Source organism: Amblyomma mixtum, chromosome 4, assembly GCF_055824585.1.
Source record: "Amblyomma mixtum isolate Tamu chromosome 4, ASM5582458v1, whole genome shotgun sequence".
In the NCBI taxonomy this organism is placed as follows: domain Eukaryota; kingdom Metazoa; phylum Arthropoda; class Arachnida; order Ixodida; family Ixodidae; genus Amblyomma; species Amblyomma mixtum.
Window position 1 is genome coordinate 108635156 of NC_143015.1, and position 18907 is coordinate 108654062.

The 18907-nt window shown below is 47.7% G+C and overlaps 1 protein-coding gene across 1 annotated transcript in view; it reads right to left on the minus strand.

The window, feature by feature from the left end:
• Positions 1-1985: 1985 nt before the first annotated feature.
• Positions 1986-18907, minus strand: part of LOC149347787 (uncharacterized) — a 28266-nt gene continuing 11344 nt past the window's right edge. The window contains exons 6-13 of the mRNA XM_089541637.1: positions 17442-17540; positions 16727-16819; positions 13689-13778; positions 11927-12131; positions 7652-7747; positions 6601-6653; positions 3855-3932; positions 1986-2249 (exon numbers count right to left, since the gene is read on the minus strand). Of these exons, the coding sequence (XP_089397763.1) occupies positions 11943-12131; positions 13689-13778; positions 16727-16819; positions 17442-17540 (471 nt within the window). The 3' untranslated portion in view covers positions 1986-2249; positions 3855-3932; positions 6601-6653; positions 7652-7747; positions 11927-11942. The remainder of the gene's footprint in view (positions 2250-3854; positions 3933-6600; positions 6654-7651; positions 7748-11926; positions 12132-13688; positions 13779-16726; positions 16820-17441; positions 17541-18907) is intronic.

The window sequence follows — 18907 nt, forward strand, 5'->3', positions numbered from 1 at the left end:
AACGCACCACCAAACAAGACGAGCGCATTGACGCCATCATCAGGAAGGGAACAAAGCGAGCAGTGGACCTGCCGGTGGCTACCTACAACGCCAAACTGAAGGCGTTGGGAGTGGTAAATTCCTATCAGGAGTTGCGGGAAGCCCACCTCGTGAACCAATATACGCCGCTAGCGCAGACGGTTCCTGGGCGCCGCCTGCTAAACCGCTTACACATCCAACACACATGCATACCAGAGGGGACGGAGAACATCCCGGTGCTATGGCGCCACACGCTCTGGGTCGCTCCGCTCGCGCGTAACATGGATATGGCTTCACATGAAGGCAGACGACAAGCGCGGGTTCGCACGCTTGAGAGGCAATATGGATATAAAGAGGGCGTCAACTACGTGGACATCACAGGGCCGTCGCCCGCGGGATTTTTCACGGCTGCCGTAGTCCACCGGGAAATGAATGTCGATGGGCTATCTTTTCGGGCCCCAAATTCAACACGAGCGGATGAAGTCGCAATAGCTCTCGGTGCCGCCGATCCAAAATCGAAAACGGTTATCACAGACTTTCGCCGGGCCTGTGAACATTATCTTGCAGGCGTAATATCACCTCTTGCCTCGCAAATTCTAAGACGCGCTCTCGCCGATCCAACTCGCACAAAAGTGATCTGAGCTCCTGGCCACCAGGGTCTACGAGGCAATGAGGCCGCTGATGCGGCCGCCCGAGCGCTCACACACCGGGCTCCTCATCCTAGCTCTCCTGGATCAGAAGCTCATAAACCGCTTCTGCGGTTCCGCGAAATCCTAATTCATTATTGCGACAGCCACCGTCTCTACCCGGCACCTGCCAAGGGACTAAGGCGGAGGAGCGAACTCAGCGGCGCCTGCAGACAGGAACCCTTCTCTGTCCTGCCATAGCAAAACACTTCGATCCGAACACAGATGGGCGCTTCCCGCACTGTGGAGAGATCTGCGATATCTTTCACATGGTATGGGCATGTACTCAGAATCCTCACCTTCCCCCACCCCCACCCGACAGGCATGGGAGACTGCCCTCCTCAACTGCTCCACGCTGGAGTCCCAAAGGGCTCTGGTCAAGCGGGCGCGAGACGGGGCCTCGTCGTGCGGTGTCCCGGACTAAGGATACCGACCATGCAGCAGGGCTTTTTAACCCTCAAGCCCTCTTTGAATAAAAGTTTTTCACCACTACCACAGTTTTGTGGCATCGTGGTATCTACACAACTGGGTGGACCCCCCCTTCTGTGGTTAAAAGTTGTAACTATATCTGCTGCTGATCCTAAGGTCGCTGGTTTAATCTCTGCCGCAGCCACCGTATTTCGTTGGAAATGAAACCCAAAAGGCGCCAGTGTGCTGAGCGATGTCAGCGTACGTACGTTTATGCACCGTAGGTGTCCCTAGGGGTCCAAGTGCCGCTGTGGCATGGTAACCCTTACATGGCGATTCCGAAAGACTGAAGGCATTCAAGCTTTCACCATACTCCCCCAAATCCAAACCACTCTTCCACTGGCTGCGAAAAATAATGTGAGATTAAAAAATTGAGACTGCACAGCATGCACAGGAGCAAAGCTAGGCGGTATGAAGTTTCAGCGATGTTCAAGAGGACATTCCAAACCGCTGCCTCGTTGACTGGACCGCAGGCTTGTTTGTGTCCTAACTATCTAGCATCCGTGGTGGCAAAAGCGCGTAGAATGGAACGAACGATGGCTTTCGGAAATGTAGTTTGGTTTTAAGGATACTAGAGAAGAATTAACTGGCGCTGGCGCTGTGTGTGCTGCCGGCCCGACATCGCAGTATCATCCTCATTTCTTGTTCGAAGTGCCATTAGTGAAGACGGCCGCTGTGCAGGAAAATGGGCAATTTCAGGCTATCATGAGCCTTCAACACATCTAGATATTGTTCTAAGTAAAAATAGATTACCACGGGTACTTTTGGATGACGGGCTCCCGGCCGTCGTAATGTCAAAACCAAGATTCAGTATGACACATCATTTAGCACGCCCTTTATTATGACATGCTTGATCGGCAGTATGTTCAACACCACATTGCTATAGACACCCCTACGATTGCACGTTGCAAAAGGCAGCTTTTAAATCAGAATGTGAGGCACTCGTGCGCCTTCATCGGGCTTGTGGGGTTCGTCGAGATGGGAGGACTGCTGGAGGGAGTAACTTGCTGGCACTCTTCTGCACACTGTACACCGGCTGTCGCTGTTGTACGTGCTTCTTGGCTGCTGAAGTTTTTCCTGGACATGGCGTTGTCGTCGAGGGCGAAATGAGGATTATTAGAATGCAAAACACTAAAAAGAACATTGCTGCAGCAAAAGACACGCATTCCCACAAATTGCCCGTAGAAGCACCTGTACGCCACCTTGTGTACATGGTTGGTCGGAAGTTTTCAAGCCACATGGTCTGCTTTTGAGCCACATGGCGGGGCATTTACGTCGTCCACGCTGATGAATATATCTATACGGAGTAGGAGAACCATCGTTCTCACCTTTCACAACCTTGTTAGATTCACAGCGGTGTTAAAGACCTGGCTGTTCAAACGCAGACAATATGGCCTGCGAACTTTTGACCACATCTGTACATCTATAGGGCCTCCATATAAGCAAAGGGGTGGGAGCCCCGTCAAGCTACTGAGTTTTTGGCTTTTTGCTCCTACCCTAGCATTTCTTTTCTTTTGTTCAGGACAAAAAATGCTGAATAAAGTTGATTGAAATTTATAAGTTGGGTGTTGAGAAAAGGTGCAGCTCTTTGGACACCCTAACCAGTTTTATCACCAAGATCACATAACGCGGTTATGTGTGCTGTGTACAGTTGTTGAGAAAAATGAGAAGCAAGAAATTTTATGCACAGTAATGGATTTCTCGTTACCTCTTCAGTAAATCTGGTAAATGTTTAGATATTATAAGCAAAGATGAAAACTAGTTTAACAGAAAAGGTCTGCTTGCCACGCATATTATGCAGGAATGAATAAAATGAATGCTGAAACTTTCTCATACTGCTCATGACCTACATGTATAGAGTGTATACAGCCCGATTACACTGCATGAACGGTGCTAATAGAGTTCACGCTTACTAAGACAAGCTGGTCGTTACTATTATCCAGGTTAATTCCGTAGTGTGAATCAAAAGTGAGTTAAATGATAGCGAGTGAGGCCTAAGGTCGCTGTTCTGCATTGAAACACGAACCCTGAAGCATTTGTACATGCGTCAATGAGTTGGTTTAATGGTATTTAACTTCACAAAAAGAAACTATTGCGCAAATGCAAATGAAGTGGCAAAGACATTCAAGACAGATGTTGCTCCTGAATGGCTTTGGTATATGCAGTCCCGAAGCGACACATGGGCGAGGAGCGCTGTAATGGAGAGCTCCGGATTGATTTCGATCATCTGAGGCTCTTCAACGTGTACTGATACCGTACAGCAAGTGGGATCGAATCCGCGACATTGAGATCGGCAGCCGCCACCACGGAGGTTGCTGAAAATCTTAAATTGGCTGAAACCACTCACTTTCCCAGAACTTATTTGTTAACGAAATTTTTCGAAACGTCACTGGAAACATTAAGTATGCTGGACATTAATAAATTTCTTTCCAGTATCCTTTAAAAACGTAGTGCGGTGTTACCATTAGATATTTGCGCATATGGAAGGACAGCTTACTCCCGTTTTACTCCCATACAGGCGTATTCCTGTTTAGAGTGCACGGACAAATGCTATGATATACACAACACTGAATGTCGAACATACGTGAAAGCATGACCAGCTGTAAGATAAGTGGCTGCTGACACAGTGCAGCAACCTACAAAATCTACAATGGTGCAATGCAAAAGTAGCTGCAAACTCACCTTCGCATTTCAGCGGACGGCCACGCCAGGCACGATTCCCGGAACCGAGGGCACCACGTCCAGAGGAAAGCGCCGACTCTGCAAACGTGTGAAAAGAAATTTGCAGGCTACATCGTACACAAGCTCATATAATATACAGAGTGCTTTTCTTTCAACTTTTCCAAATTCTTGTTTTAAACACTACGAGCGATACTTCGGTGCGGTCTGTGCAGCTGGATTGTACAGCAACAAGGCGGACACAGGGGGTGACACAGCCCTATGATTAAATGATTAAGTTGCAAATTAACTCATAACCTTGTATTGTTTTATTGAATGGTAAGATTATACCGCGAAGGTGAGCACAGTTTTTTCATTTTCCTTAGAGGCCAATGGGGTTCGAAATGTCGAACATCAAAATTATGCATTTCAAAGCTTGATGAGCTATCCTTCCGCGTTGCATATTTATAAAACGTCCGTGCTCATAGCACCGTGCCCGATATCAGATTAACTGCTTTTGCGTCGCAAAGTACGTAAACGGTGTGTCTATTTGTTGCTTTATAAATTCAAGTCGCATCATTATATAAATGTCTTTGTTGCAATGTAAATTCGGTTTGGTTTGGTTTATTGGGGTTTAACATCCCAAAGTGACTGAGGCTATGAGAGATGCCGTAGTGAATGGCTCCGGAAATTTAGACTACCTGGGTTTCTTTTAACGGGCACTGACATCGCACAGCACACGGGCCTCCAGAATTTCGCCTCCATCGAAATTCGGCCGCCGGGGCGGGGATAAAACCAATTTTAATTTAATTTAATTTAAATAATTAATTTTAAATCATTCCATTTTTTTATTGGCAATGACGTTCGAGATATTTAATGTGAAAAATACGTATTTGAAAGCTCATTGAGCTCGTTCTCGCAACGCGCATTTATATCATGGTATGACAGTATAAATGCAGGTCACACCATTATATAAATGTGCGATGCGAGACTCAATGAGCTTTCAAATATGTTTTTTTTCACATTACATATCTCGAACGTCATTGCCAACAAAGAAAAAAAAAATTAATTAAAAACCGGGCTCATCTTCGATGCCGACGTCCTATTTTGCATTACAGTCTTGTCGCACGTAATGTCCATCCTGCTGTACATACAATGCACCTGCACAGACCGTACCGATGTGAATCATTGTTCGGTATATACTGAGCACTCATCATCAATGCCTGTTTCAAACGGTTTTTTGTTCCAGGAAAGGGAATATCTCAGTATTCAGTGACAGAGGCACTAATCACGTACCGTAATTTGCTGATTATGATGCCTTTTTTTCCATGAGAACAGTCTCAAAATTGCATTCGGATTACAATCAGATACTAAAAGTTAGGCAGCGGTTCAACTCTGCCAAACCGAGTTCCACGTAGCGAGAGCTACGTAAGCAAGCGGTCTGCCGGATGGTCAAAAGTGGCTTGCCGCAGTGTTCGAAGATGCAGTTCACTGTACGTACGCTCCTCAGCGTGCCCTCCTTCCTCCGTAGTCTAAGTCAAGCGCACAGCTCTGGTTGTATATACGCCATACCTGATGTCACAACTGTGAACTCAATCACGTGACCACGTGATCACCACGTGGCTTTCTTACTACGTCTGTCGAGATTTTACAAAGTAAAAATTCAATGTCGAAGTTCAAAGGTCAGGGTCAAAGTTGAAGGTCAAAGGTGGTTCACTAAGTGACACATGGTTAAGTATATATGCATTGCAACACTAGCCAAGACGTATCTCAAGGCCGTTTTATGGTCATTCAGAGGCTCTCGACGAAATGCGCCCCAGCTATAGTAATGTAGCGTCCGCCACAAAACCGCAAGTACCCTTTGAAAAGCTCAGCGTCAGTGCCATCACAAGGTGGCGGTTAAGCCTATTTGCTTTTGCATGGTTGGAATAAAAATTTATGCCCTGCTACGTATATATACGTTCATCTACCGCTCAATGCGTAGCGTGGGCCGTCAGTGCGCATGCGCAGACCGCCTTGAAGGCGGCAGATGGTGCCACGTGCTGGCCAGCTGTGCGCACGCCTGCTGCGCAGCAACCAATCTGCGCCTGCGCACTGGCGGACCGGGGTAAGCAGTTCAGACTATGCTAAAAGCAAACAGTAAATTGCTTTTCCGTTTTAGCGAGCATGAGTATATGATGCACGTTAGAATAGGGTGATGATGGTATTTTACGGTTTACGGTTAGAATAGGGTAAAAGGCATCGCAGTGTAAAAACGCGCTTTTATTAGAGTGTTTCAAATAAGACAGCAGATACAGACGCCGCCCTGAAATTCCGACCGTAGTTTTCTCTGTGAGGCTTGAACAAAGCTGACTATTTTAGCGTGACGTTACGTATGACGTGCCTGTGCAGCCCTCTTTGCCATCACGGCGCTAATGTGTACATAAGAATAACACTAAGCCTGCGCCACAACGCTCTGCCCACAATCTGAACGGCGACACCGATGATGACAAGTCGTCGGCAGTGCACACCTATTGGCCCAAGCAATCGTTATAACGGTTGCTTTGCGACGGAAAAAGCCATGGCTGCTAGGGTGAATTGTCTTTTGGCCATGACCTGCGAAGCTTGAGGTCGCGGGACAATATCTGACGCGGCGGCCGCATTTTCACAACGGCTAAATTCTAAAAGCACGCGTGCTCTGAGTTCATGTTAGAGAAGAAAAGTTCATATTCTTCCGGACACCGTGGGACGCCAAAAGCAAGGATTTCGGGCTACGGACCCTTTCACGTACCTGTTGAGAGGAGGATTGGATGGATGAACCAGGCAGAAGACAGGAGCAGTCAGCTGCGGTTGAAGAGAGATGACTCTCAGTAACAATCATGACAGATACAAGCCAATCCCTACTTTACTATTCTGGCGCTACCTTAAACCAATTATCGAAGCTCACTCCTTTACTATTCCGACAATAAATTAAAAGAATCATTATCGGAGTTCACTCTTTACAGCAGTTCGCCTTTTCCAACGCCTTTAGTTTACCTTTTATTTATTTATTTGGCACTCATATTGACGCAGAATCAGGTCTATTTTGTTTAAATACCAAACAAAGTGTTACCGTCGTGCGCGGCTCGTATTTACAACTGCCGAATATCATTCCGTCGTTTTAGTCTCCCCTTCTACAGAAGACAAGTTGAATTCGGTATGTCATTAGTCCAGTCGTTCAAGCGGATTCGGCCGGTTTACGCCAGCTACTACATTGGTAGTCAGCCACGCGCCACGCCATGAGCTGCTAAGTTCCTCAGCAGCTCACGCCTGCTCTGTACAGCTGCTATCTTAAAGCGTATTCATCACGACAATACCTACAAACCTCGGTGCTTGCTGTAACAAGGCACCACTGAGTAAACAAATGCAATGCAGCCTGGAAAACAGCACCCGGTGAAGGCTGATTTAGATGCGCCTCCAATCGTGCTGAGCTTCCCTCGTAGAGAGAGTTGCTTTTCTCCGTAATCAGCCTGCTTGGCAAGAAGTGATGCCCTCTAGGGAATAGCGAAGATCTGTCCGCTACTGACTGAAGGCAAATACGCGGGAGACGGATCTGCTTCTATGAGGTACCAGCTACACCTGCAAAGTGGTGTGAGTTGACAGGTGCTGCCATCTGTCGCATGCGCCTGACACTAACACGAACTGCACATGCGCCCCAGGAGCTGCGCTTTTCGGCCAATGGAACTGGAGAAGAAGAGGTGCGCATGCGTGGAGCGGCCGTGCGGAAATGACGGACTATGGCGTTGCGTGGATGCTCCGCGATGCTCAGAATATTACTGAAGAGACCGAGTGCATATACCTACGCTGTTACTCTCGCTGAGGAGTTGGAAAAGCCTCGTCGCTGCTTCCACAGAGCGCCTTCGGTCAGTGCTTCCACGTCAAATGCGCCGACAGCTTCTCTGCGAAGGCGAATACACACGGTTATTAGACAAGAATGCGCAACAGTACAGGTCGAACCAACTTTACTGATTGGTTACTTTACTGATGCCGCCAATTGCATGTCGACGACAAACTTGTGCTCCTATATACAAGGCGTTTCAGGAAAGCCCATCAATTATTAAAAAAAATTTTAATAGAGCTTTTGTGTGGCATAGTTAACCTAATCTAAATAGGAGTAAAAAGATTAAACCGCACTCTAGCGCGCTCCTTTTTAGGAGAAGGGTATGCAGCCCAGGTCTTGAAGTAGGTGTCTGTCTGTATAATCAAACGACCATATATAGCCCCTTCTGTTCGCCAACCATTTGTTTACGCAACACATTTGGTTGGTTTGGGCTAGGTTAGGTTAGGATAGGTTAGGTTGGGAACGAAAATAAATTCCCTCCCCAAAATGCGCGAAATTCTATACCTTAACAAGATTTAACCGAGGTTTCAATCGCTTCTATCTGCGAACCTCCAGACGATTTAAACAGGTTTCAATCTCCTCTATTTGCTAACCTGTAGGTGATTTAAACGAGGTTTCAATCACCTGTATTTGCTAACCTGAAGGTGATTTAACCGAGGTTTCAGTCTTCTGTATTTGCTAACCTGAAGGTGATTTAACCGAGGTTTCAATCTTGTCTACTTGCTAATCTGAAGGTGATTTAACCGAGGTTTCAATCTCCTGTATTTGCTAACCTGAAGGTGATTTAACCGAGGTTTCATTCTCCTCTATTTCGTAACCTCAAGACTTCCGACGCCGCATTTAAAGACCACCTCCCATGTTCTAACTACATCACACCACTATCCTTTGCACTGGGAATATGCCTGTATTACCGAGGGAAGACATTCCTTATAGTTTCTGATCAAGTCTACTCCACAACTTGCGCAGAATACCTTGCCCATTAATAGGCTGCGCAGTAGGGGACAGCTTACTCCCTTTTTACTCCAAAATATCCTTATCCGTGTTTTGGAGTGTAATGCCGGTGCTGGCGGACACCGTAAAGTTAGTAACTAAATACGAATAATTTTGGTTTGGTTTGGTTTATGGGGTGTAACGTCCCAAAGCGACTCAGGCTATGAGAGACGCAGTAGTGGAGGGCTCCGGAAATTTCGACCACCTGGGGTTCTTTAACGTGCACTGACATCGCATAGTACACGGGCCTCTAGAATTTCTCCTCCAAAGAAATTCAGCCGCCGCAGCCGGGTTCGAACCCGCGTCTTTCGGGTCAGCAGCCGAGCACTATAACCACTGAGCCACCGCGGCGGCCACGAATAATTGCAACCAGGTGGCCATCTGTAGGCACGAATAATTTTAATGACTACAGATGGCCACCTGGTTGCAATCAGAGATTTGTAGCTCACCATTAGGTATAACCGAAGACATGCGCTATTTACAACACTGTCATTGCATGGCCCTCATTACACCTCACACTGATGTGAAAATATGGTTGCAGTTCGGCAAGGTACGAGCCCTCAATCGTTTGTTCAGTGATTACTTGCTTGGCCTTCTTTATTTTACGATTACTCCCTCAGGAGTTTCATTTGCATCCGAATCTGCTGAAAAAAAAACTGCTTGGACAAGCCTCTCTGCGGGTGGAAGCAAAGCCTTACATACAGGGTGTTGCAACTAAAAATAAATGAAGTTTAAAAACAAAGAGCATTCTACACGGATACATCCAAACGAGTGCTGTTAGTAGTCGCTGTTAGATGTCCACATTATTTTGTTTTTCAGTCCGCATATCTCATTATTAGGTGTGATTAGCTAAAGTTTTAAGTACTGGCTTCAGGAACAAAGTGTCAGTATGAAAGTTGTAGACAACCTTGAAAAACAAACAGCTGGAATGTGTACAGCAAGGTATGCTTTGCGTTGCTTTTTTTGCATCCTGTAAGAAACCGCCTGCGAAATAGAAAAACACACCACGTGACAGCATCGCTCCCATGCGCGCTCTCAAAGAAGTCTATCTTAGAAGCGCTGTCGGAGTTTGCCGCGGGAAATGCGGCAGCAACTGCTGACGCGTTGTGTTTCGAAAGTGAAGCCGCGTAACGCGTTGCTGTCAGACCGCAGCGGAAGCGACGGTCATAAATGTGCATCGCGCGTCTGCGGGAGGTGGAACAAAAATCTCCTTCCCCTAAAGATGCTCTTCAGTCTTCCAAGGGATGAAAAGCTAGCTACTCAGTATTAAGGCGAAATCTTTTAATGCCTCATATGTCGTTAGCAGACGCGTCGGGGTTAGATGCTACGACGCGTCTGCAATCAATCAATCAATCAATCAATCAATAGCAGACGCGTCGGCAGACGCGCCGGAAGCCGTGTCGGCAGATTTGTCCACGTTTCAGCGTCACTACTTAAAAAAAAACGAACTGCGCCGAGAGTGGGAATCGAACCAGAGCCTTCGGCATTTCAAGCGCAGACACTACCACTCCGCCACGAAGGCTTTTTCTTTATTGCATGGAAGAACTTCCGTAGAAAGGAGGAAAACTTCAATCAGACTGGTTCGCGTCTCAAGTTACCGGGCTGCCTAATAGGAACCCGCCATAGCCCGAACTCAACACTGCATCCCCATCAAAACATCAAAATTCAGGGAGGCACACACATGCATCTAGGCGCGGCAGCCAGCTTGGAGGTTCTTCGCGTGCAGCATATACACTCCTCACCAAAGCACACTGTTCACGAAACACAGATTTGGACGATCTTGGTGGCTCGGCATGTCTGTCCATCATACGACTTTTCCAAAGACTGAATAGTCCCATCAACACAAAAAGATCATAAGGCACAACAGTGTTTTTGCCAACAGGCAGAAATCTAATAGTGTATGGTGTAATTTCAATGTCCTTCTTAAGAGTTCGTTGTAGTATGCCCCAAAAGAACATGGCATCACGGCACAGGATGAAGCAATGATTAATTGTCTCAGGCAGCGTCGCTGTGTGTAGTTTGAAAAAGAATGTTTTAGCGGCTGCCTGAGTGCACATCTGCTTAACACGCTTTAGAACACTGATGTCCGAAGACCCCAGATAAGGCTGCCGATACAATGGTGCAGGGAACAAAGATTCAGTGAGAGCCTGGATCATCTGTTTTCTCGAGAGGCTATAGAGGTAATCTAAAGAGAACCGCACAGTGAGGAAATTGAAAGTGTCAGCAATCTCCTTAAGGAATCCCCATAAAGTCCCCTCACGAGCCTGCACAGTCGGAGCGAATAAGTAAGGCAAATTAAAACTAAGCCGCCTAATGAGCACAGCTACCAGAAACGGGTAGTTTGCCGATTTGAAAAAGAAAAAACGTGAAACAAGTTGATGCACGAACAGGTGAACAAGGACCACTCCACCACCCTCTAAGGGAAGGAACAAGTTATCACGCCTCATGGGCTCCCATTGAGAGCGCCACACGAATGTTGCAAATATTCTGTGTATTGCTTGCACCTTCCTCCTCGCACAATGCCGGACTTGAAGGACATACGCGAGCTTTGCAAACAAAAATATGTTACAGACCTGTGCCCTCGCAAAAACGGAGTTCCCGACCCATCCAAGCATGTGTTTGCCGCTGTAGAGTTAAAGTTTGTGAACCCCAGTAGGCTGTACTGTTGCGAACTTGGTGCAGCGGAACGCCTAGGTACTCAAGAGGGCCATAGTCCCAGCATATGCCACCGAACTGGCTTGGCCTAGTTCCCCAATGACCCAACCAAAAGCCTTTGGATTTCTCTAAATTAAGAGCCGCGCCTGATACATCGCAGAACTGTTTAGTCAAGTGTAAAGTCTCAAGTACACTCTCTTTGTCAGAACAAAAGAGGGCGACATCTTCAGCGTAGGCTAAAACTAACTTCACATTGAGCCAGAGAGAAATCGCGGATAGCTGCGCTGTTAATTATACTGAGACAGAGGGGTTCCAGATACAGGGCAAACAACAATGGGGACAGTGGACATCCTTGACGAACAGATGCTTTTAGTGGTATTGGTTTCGTTAGCTCCTGATTAACAATTACCCTTGTATAGGAGTTCTTATAGCACAGCCCTATGCCTTTGAGCAAGACGTCACCAATATTTGCATACCCCAAGACCGCGAACAATAAATCGTGCCGAACTTTATCAACCGCCTTCGCCAAGTCAATTTGAATCAGAGAGAATCAGAGTGATCCTTAGCGTCACCGTCATCATTATTTCTCTACCTTTCCACACATAGCACTAGACTCGCACGAAGAAAAAGCCGCCCCATGAACATGGCACAGTCTTCTTCCCTGGAGGGTGTCCGTGCCTGCACAGTAGCTGGAAGACGCCCGCTGCCCGCCACCGGAGCCGCTCCCCGAATGTACCGCTTTCAAGATGGTCGAACAAGAACCGGTACAGCGGGCCGGTGGAGCGGCTAGGCATCTCCTGCACGATACCGGAGAAAGAGAAAAAGAGACGTCAGCCACCAAAGAGGGAGGGGAAGCTATTTTGCCAACGCCGATTCGATGTTTATGTGCTTATTTCGTGACTATAAAGCAGCGGTACAAATCCTTGACTGCGTGACGCGATATAGCTCCTTTCATTCGCCCTTTGCGCGAGAGGAGGGACACCACGCTATGTTTAAATAGATCTCAAGACGCTGTGGGCTGCACGGTGTTGTAACTTGGGCGTCCCACAGCTGCCACCACTGTTGTGACATGGAGCGTCTCAGCCCGCTGCCTCTGTTGAGCAGAGCTGAGCGAAGAACGGTCGATGCGACCAGGAGTGAACGGACGTTTATGTACAGTATTTACGAGGCTTTTTACATCATATATCAAAGGACCGAGAGCACAACGGGCTAGGACGAGGTCCTGCGGAGAGCGTCTCTCTGGCGCGATGGCGCGTCTGCTGCCCCTCTGCTGCTGCGTCTCGGCGCGGCTCTGTTCTTATAGCCGCCGGTGACCGTTGCGTTCCTCTGCACCGGGCGTTCCTCGGCGAGCCAGGATGACTCATTGCAAGCCTTGCCAAGGCGGCGAGCCTGGGCTTGCTTTTCGCGACGGCGGGCGCACGGCTCTGGTTCCCAGACAGGCCAGCGGGATGAGGGTTCAGGCACAACAACGGGTTTACCCCTCCTTTCTCCGAGACTCTGCTGCTTGTGCTCTTCGCCTTCAAATGGTTCACCTCATAAGCAGTAGAATTCCAAATTATTCACGCTAGTTCTCTCTTTCCTCTAATTTTACTTCCCCATGCTTTGCACAGAGGAGAGCCCTGTGCTTTTTTATTGAGCATAGGTGGCTTCGTCCTGGCGTGATTTTGGCGTGACTGCGTCCTTGACTGTGTGACGGTGACTGTGTCTGGACTGTGTGACTGTGTGTGTGTGTGTGTGTTAGAGACGAGGAGATAACGGACAGGCGCCAACTTCCAGCTATTTATTGCTCGAAAAAACACATACATTTATAGTCTCAGGCAACGCCCACATTTACACACCAGGTGCGTTATCGCAGCCCTTACTTATCGCCTACACGAACATTATTGCTCAGAAAATCGTACTCCGCCGCATACAACCTAACTGAAGTGTCACTCACGCACAAGGCTGCCTTTTTCTTTATGTGAAAGGCTTCCAATAGAAGCCTCGCTTGCTTGAATTTGCTTTTGCCCAGAATCCTTCTCAGGTGGTGCAAATTATCTGGATACCTCCACTACGGCGTCCCTCATAGTCTCGAGTTGATTTGAAATTTTAAACCACATAAAGCCGAAGCAATCAACTCCAGGAGATGTTGGCCAGGTGATTATTCGGAGAGCTGCAAAGTTTTCGCACAGCACGGCGCAATTATCGGCCCTGGCCTCACGTTCTTTGGCAATTGTAGAATATAAATTCCCGCCAAAATCTGGAGTTCCGCCCTCGCTATTGTCGCAGAGGCAAAGACGTTCTAGAACACGACAATAATTTTGTACTCGTCTTATAGTCGGCTTTACACTTTGCTCTCAACAAAAATGGCTTACCTCCGCAGAGAGTTTGGCTCCTGGAATGCTTCCTTGGCTGGAAACGGTGCAGACGCGATGCAGGTGTGTCACACGACAGACACGGCTGATCTACGGGAAAAAGGTTCAGCAACAGCCACAATTAAGAAGCGCCGCGCATCACCGGTCCCGTCCACGTCAAGGCGCGTTCTCACTTGGGGCAGCGACAGTCGCAAATAACCCCAGTGCACACAGCACCCGCCGCTGCACCGACAGCGCACTCGCACGCACACCTCCAAGTTCATCGCCGAGTTCGTCGCACAGCCAGTCCACTGTCTGCTTCTCCAGTCGAAAAAGGCGTCGAAACAGCTCGTCCGGTAACTTAAACGCGTCTTCGTGCGCCATCGAAATTTTGATGATTCTTCCGCTTTTAGGCTTAAGAGGAGCCTCAGTTTGTTGACAAAAACGATCCTCGTCTTAACAACCAGACGGTGCCACAAGGGGAGCTTATCATGTCTCTGCATAGGCTGAAGTGTGAACGTAAGAAATTAAGTTACGACCCGCAAAACGCCTGCGTTTAGCGTAAGTGTAAGTGCACATGCGCTAACGGTTCGAAGATCGCGTCGATTAATGTCTTTTCTTACCGTTTCTGCATACTCCGCGAACAGACGACACCTAGACGACATGGTGGCCGGGAGGTGTGAACTAGAAAACGCTAGGAAATACCTTGCGAATCTGTCGTATTCACGTAAACATGCTATTAGGCATATCCTGCGTCGCATGGAAAACGCCGTGGACGATTCCTTGTCGCAAGCCACGGTCTATGGAGAACTAGTGGGAAGCTGCTCGCAAGGCACTCGGTGGACGCCAAGGCCTTGGCAGCGCTCTGTTCAATCGGCATGTGTCTAATTTAAGCCAGTGAATGAAACGCTCACTGTGCTTAATAAGAACAAAAAAACACCTTTGCAATTACTACAATAAGGTTTAAGGTTCCAGTTTAACGCCGCAAAGCTCCAACCCGGAGCCCTCTATTACGGTGTCTATCGTAGTCATAGCCTAACCATCAGCAAAACAGCTCAACACTGTTCAATTATTTGATAGACTGAGACGCTCACGTACCCCAACCCGGAACTATACCACAGGCTCTACCCTGGTACATACCCAACAAATATATGCAAGGTCTGCCACGCCAATGTAGCCACTTTAACTCACATGCTCTGGGACTGCAACAAAAACCTTCACGGTGCTAATTCCGGAACCCTCCCGCCGCGGTTGGCCGCTGCCTTGCGCAGCCCCAGCCTCGGGGACCAACTCTGGGCCGTCCAGCAGGCCCGCGAGGCGAGGGCGAGGCAGCGCCTCGACGTCCCCACGTGGGAGACCTAAGGCCCCGTCGGCGAAAGCTCTGCAGGACTATGAATAAAGTTGTTACCAACCACCAACTGAGATTTTTTTCTAGAACCATATCTAGTCACAATTATGCATGTAATTTAATTTGAGTGAATTAAGCTCTCACTGTACTTGAAAAAAAGTAAAAACCTATATCTGCAATTACTACCATAACTTAAGGCTTCAGGTTGTATGGAGTTTAACGTCCCAAAGCGACTGAGGCTATGGGGACCCTTTGCAATTACTTCCATAACTTAAGCCTTATGGTTCATAATTTCATGTAGAACATCCCTTGTGCATGTCTCCCGTCGAGTACGTAAAGAAATGGAGACTTTTTTCATTACGACGCCAGACGGTGTCACAAATAGTTGCTAACTCGATCTGATGTAAAAGCAGCCTCCTTGTGGGTAGTCTTGGGCCGAGACCCTGCAGGGGTGACCATTGAGGCACGACAAAGTTAATACGGTCACCGAGACTAACTCACATTGCTTAGGTCAACCTCAGGCTGCCCACCTGTTAGGCAGAATGCAAACCCCCATAACCGTTACACCGGTATGCAATAGCAGGCTAAGCCTGACCACTTTTCATATGGTCGCGTGACCAGCGCGCCAACGTGACCACCAGTGTCACTGTCAGGCACGTGATCGGGCATCCATTGCGATGGACGTAGTAGCAACAATGGCTGCAGGTCTTGGACCTTAGGTGTTAGTCATAAGCAAAAGATGGAAACACAGCGACAAGTTTTGCGGAGTTAAGGGCATTACGCAGCAGAGTTTCAACAGTTTTTTATGCCAAACGTTGCGCCTCCGGCAATAACGTCGTGAAAGCGCGTTAACTCAAGACCGCATATGGTACACATGCGCACGAACACTGAGCTGGGAGATAAGCGGGCAGTCAGGGGCGTAGCCAGGGGAGGGAAGGTCCGGTGTCTAAACACTCCCCCCCCAGAACACGATTGTAATTAATGTTCAGCTTGTAGAGGAACTCACAGAAGTTTCACGCATTCACGAGACAACATTTTAATAGCGCTCTTTTTCCTCGCCCGATAGTTTAGCGTTTGAGTTTCAGACAGTGGCATTTTTTTTGTGTTTCAGTAATTATTCAGGAATGTTATGATGCATTCACGTTATCTGGGCTCTATAATAGGGAGCGCAAGTTATTGGAGAAAAGAACCGCTCTTTGTCATCGCACAACTTATAGCACTCCTTTTAATTGTAGGCACAGTTCACCCGACTAAACATAGCTTTTCACGTCAGCCTACTTTTTCATCCTTTGCACTGTCCTGAAATGATCATAAACTTTTGCGAAAATGTGTTTTTTTTTTTTTACACCGGCTATGCTGCCCAACGCAGGTTCACATGGATGGGGTAGAAGGTATGACGAATGCCATTGCGAATATCCGTGAATTTTTTATACGAGTGTTTGTTTTTAGATAAATATTCTTTAGGAATGAAGTCCTCGCAGTTCTGTATGCACATGTTTTTTTGTAAAGATTACGGTGAACGAAACAACTAACCCTTCGGCTTTACTGAGGCCCAAAAATGGCTAAGATATTATTTGGAAGCAGGCTATCGTAATTGTTTTACGGAAGGCGTACAACAAACACCCCCAAAAAATATTCCTGGCTACACCAGTGTGGTCAGTGACTGCGAAATAGCCTGGCTACTTCACTTCACAAATGGTTGCCTACTCACCCGTGCTTCAGCGGAAGGCACCGCCGGACACCACCGACTCAGCAGCCGTGTCACCCCGCGGTAAGGTACCACATCCAGAGAAAAGCGCCTGGCCTGGAAAAGCAGCGAAAATAATTTTCCTGTACATTGTGCACAAGCACGTGCATTCGGTTAGTTTTCACTAGGCCTGTTCGATTTAAATTACTTATCGTTTCCTCGAAATGTTCCTCATTATCTATTGATACTGCCTATAAACAATTATCTCTTGGCTGGCCAAGGAAACTGTCTTTTCTTTCTGTATTCAGTGCGCCCATGCGCGATGCAGCCTTTATGTCCACCATGGTTTGGTGCAAATAAGTCACTTGTGAGTGCTGAGATTTTCCGTATCTGTGAATGTTTCTTCCTTGTGTGTACATACAGCATGCTCCGTAACAGGTGTGAAAACAATCTCTTCCAGCTTTGAATTCCGCCCCTTCATCAGTGGCCAACGGGACACCACACACCCCACGCCGGGTCTCCGTTACTGACTGAAGCCCATGTCGTGCCATTGCTCCAGACAGCTGCGAAGGGTGGAAAGGTGGTGGTATGAAATGGGAAGAAACCATTATGATATACAGACCCAAAGTTTCAGCTACGGCCATATGCAACAGTCTTTTTTCTCAGCAATGATAACCAGAGGACAGGACAACAGCGAACGCGTCAAGCGTCTTTATCTTTTCCCCCAGCGATTGCTCACCTGGGTGCGCAGTAGCTCTGGAATGGCTTCTTGTAGGCAGCCATCCGGGCGCGACGAAGGCATTTTACACGACGAGGTCCATCCACAACGCCAGCTGATCTGCACAAGGTGAACCATTGAAAATCATATACCACGTCGCTTGCTGAAAGCAACTCGACACCTAGGTGAATACCTGAACCGCGCCTTAAGGGAAGAGGTAGTCTGGGAAGGCTTACTTATCGGTTTTAAGCACTATCGAAACCTAGCCTCCAACTTAACTAAAACACGTGGTATACATGCACAGAAAAATTATATGGCACCACCTGGAACGCTGTACGATGAACAGTTGCTCATAATTTTCGTGCAACTGTTGACGGGATTACTGCCGCCACAATGAGGTCAGCTAGTTTATGGTTTATGGGCTATAACATCCCAAGGCGACTCAGGCTATGAGGGACACCGAAGTGGACAACGGTACGGCGTGCCTCATAGCCCGAGTCGCTCAGTGGAGGAGTCCGGTGTGGCGTCCCTCACAGCCTGAGTCGCTTTCGGACGTTTAACCTCATAAACCATAAACTAGCTGACCTCAATGCGGCGGCAGTAATGCCGTCAACATTTGCACCAAAATTATGAGCAACTGTTATTCGTACAGCGTTCCAGGTGGTAGCGATAGAAATATCTATAATGGTGTCGCGTTATAGTTTATAGGTAGGTTAGCTGTTGTGTGACGGTTAAAAGAAAGAACAGCGCCCGTGTCTGCTTAGTGATATGTCCTAATCATACTCTTAAAGTGGAACTTAAGTGTCCCCTAAAGGTTCTCACCGAGATCAGCTTCCTGCGCTTGCCCCCATCCCCTCTATGGGAATCAGATGAGGCGGGTGAGGGCGCTTGCGTCGCGGTTCACACCCACGCGATGAACGCATTTCATACGCCGAGCCCTCTCTGTGTGCTGTGCTCTCCTTGCTCCGGGGCCTTCCTCGCTGCCTGTTCTTGCTGCTTCAGGAGAAAAAGAACGCGAACAGAGCGCTTAACATCCTGCTAGGAACTGCGATTACATGGTAGGATGGAACTTGAAAGAAACAGCAGCTGGCAACATAACACTATGGCCAAAAGGTTGGTGCATCGCACCGCATACCAATCGTAGCAGAAAACGGAAGTTAAGGTTTCAATGTTTCTATCTAGCTAGAACAAGCTACATGAAAACAAACAAGTACAAAGGGATTAGCAGCGCACTGTTTCTTTGTCGCGGAGTAGCAGTGTGTAGCAGTCATAACGTAAGTTGGATGTGACTCTAGAAAAAAGATTCACAGGATCATTAGTCAAGGCACCAGCTTGGGTGAGGATGTATCCCCCCCTCACACCTGCTTTGGAGAGGGATGAACATGAGACCTAAGTGACGACAGTAACAGCCAATGTAAGCGTGTTTTTTCACTGTCACGATTGAAGGACTTCTTTTTCACAGCAGCGTTTTGAAGCTAAAACAGAGA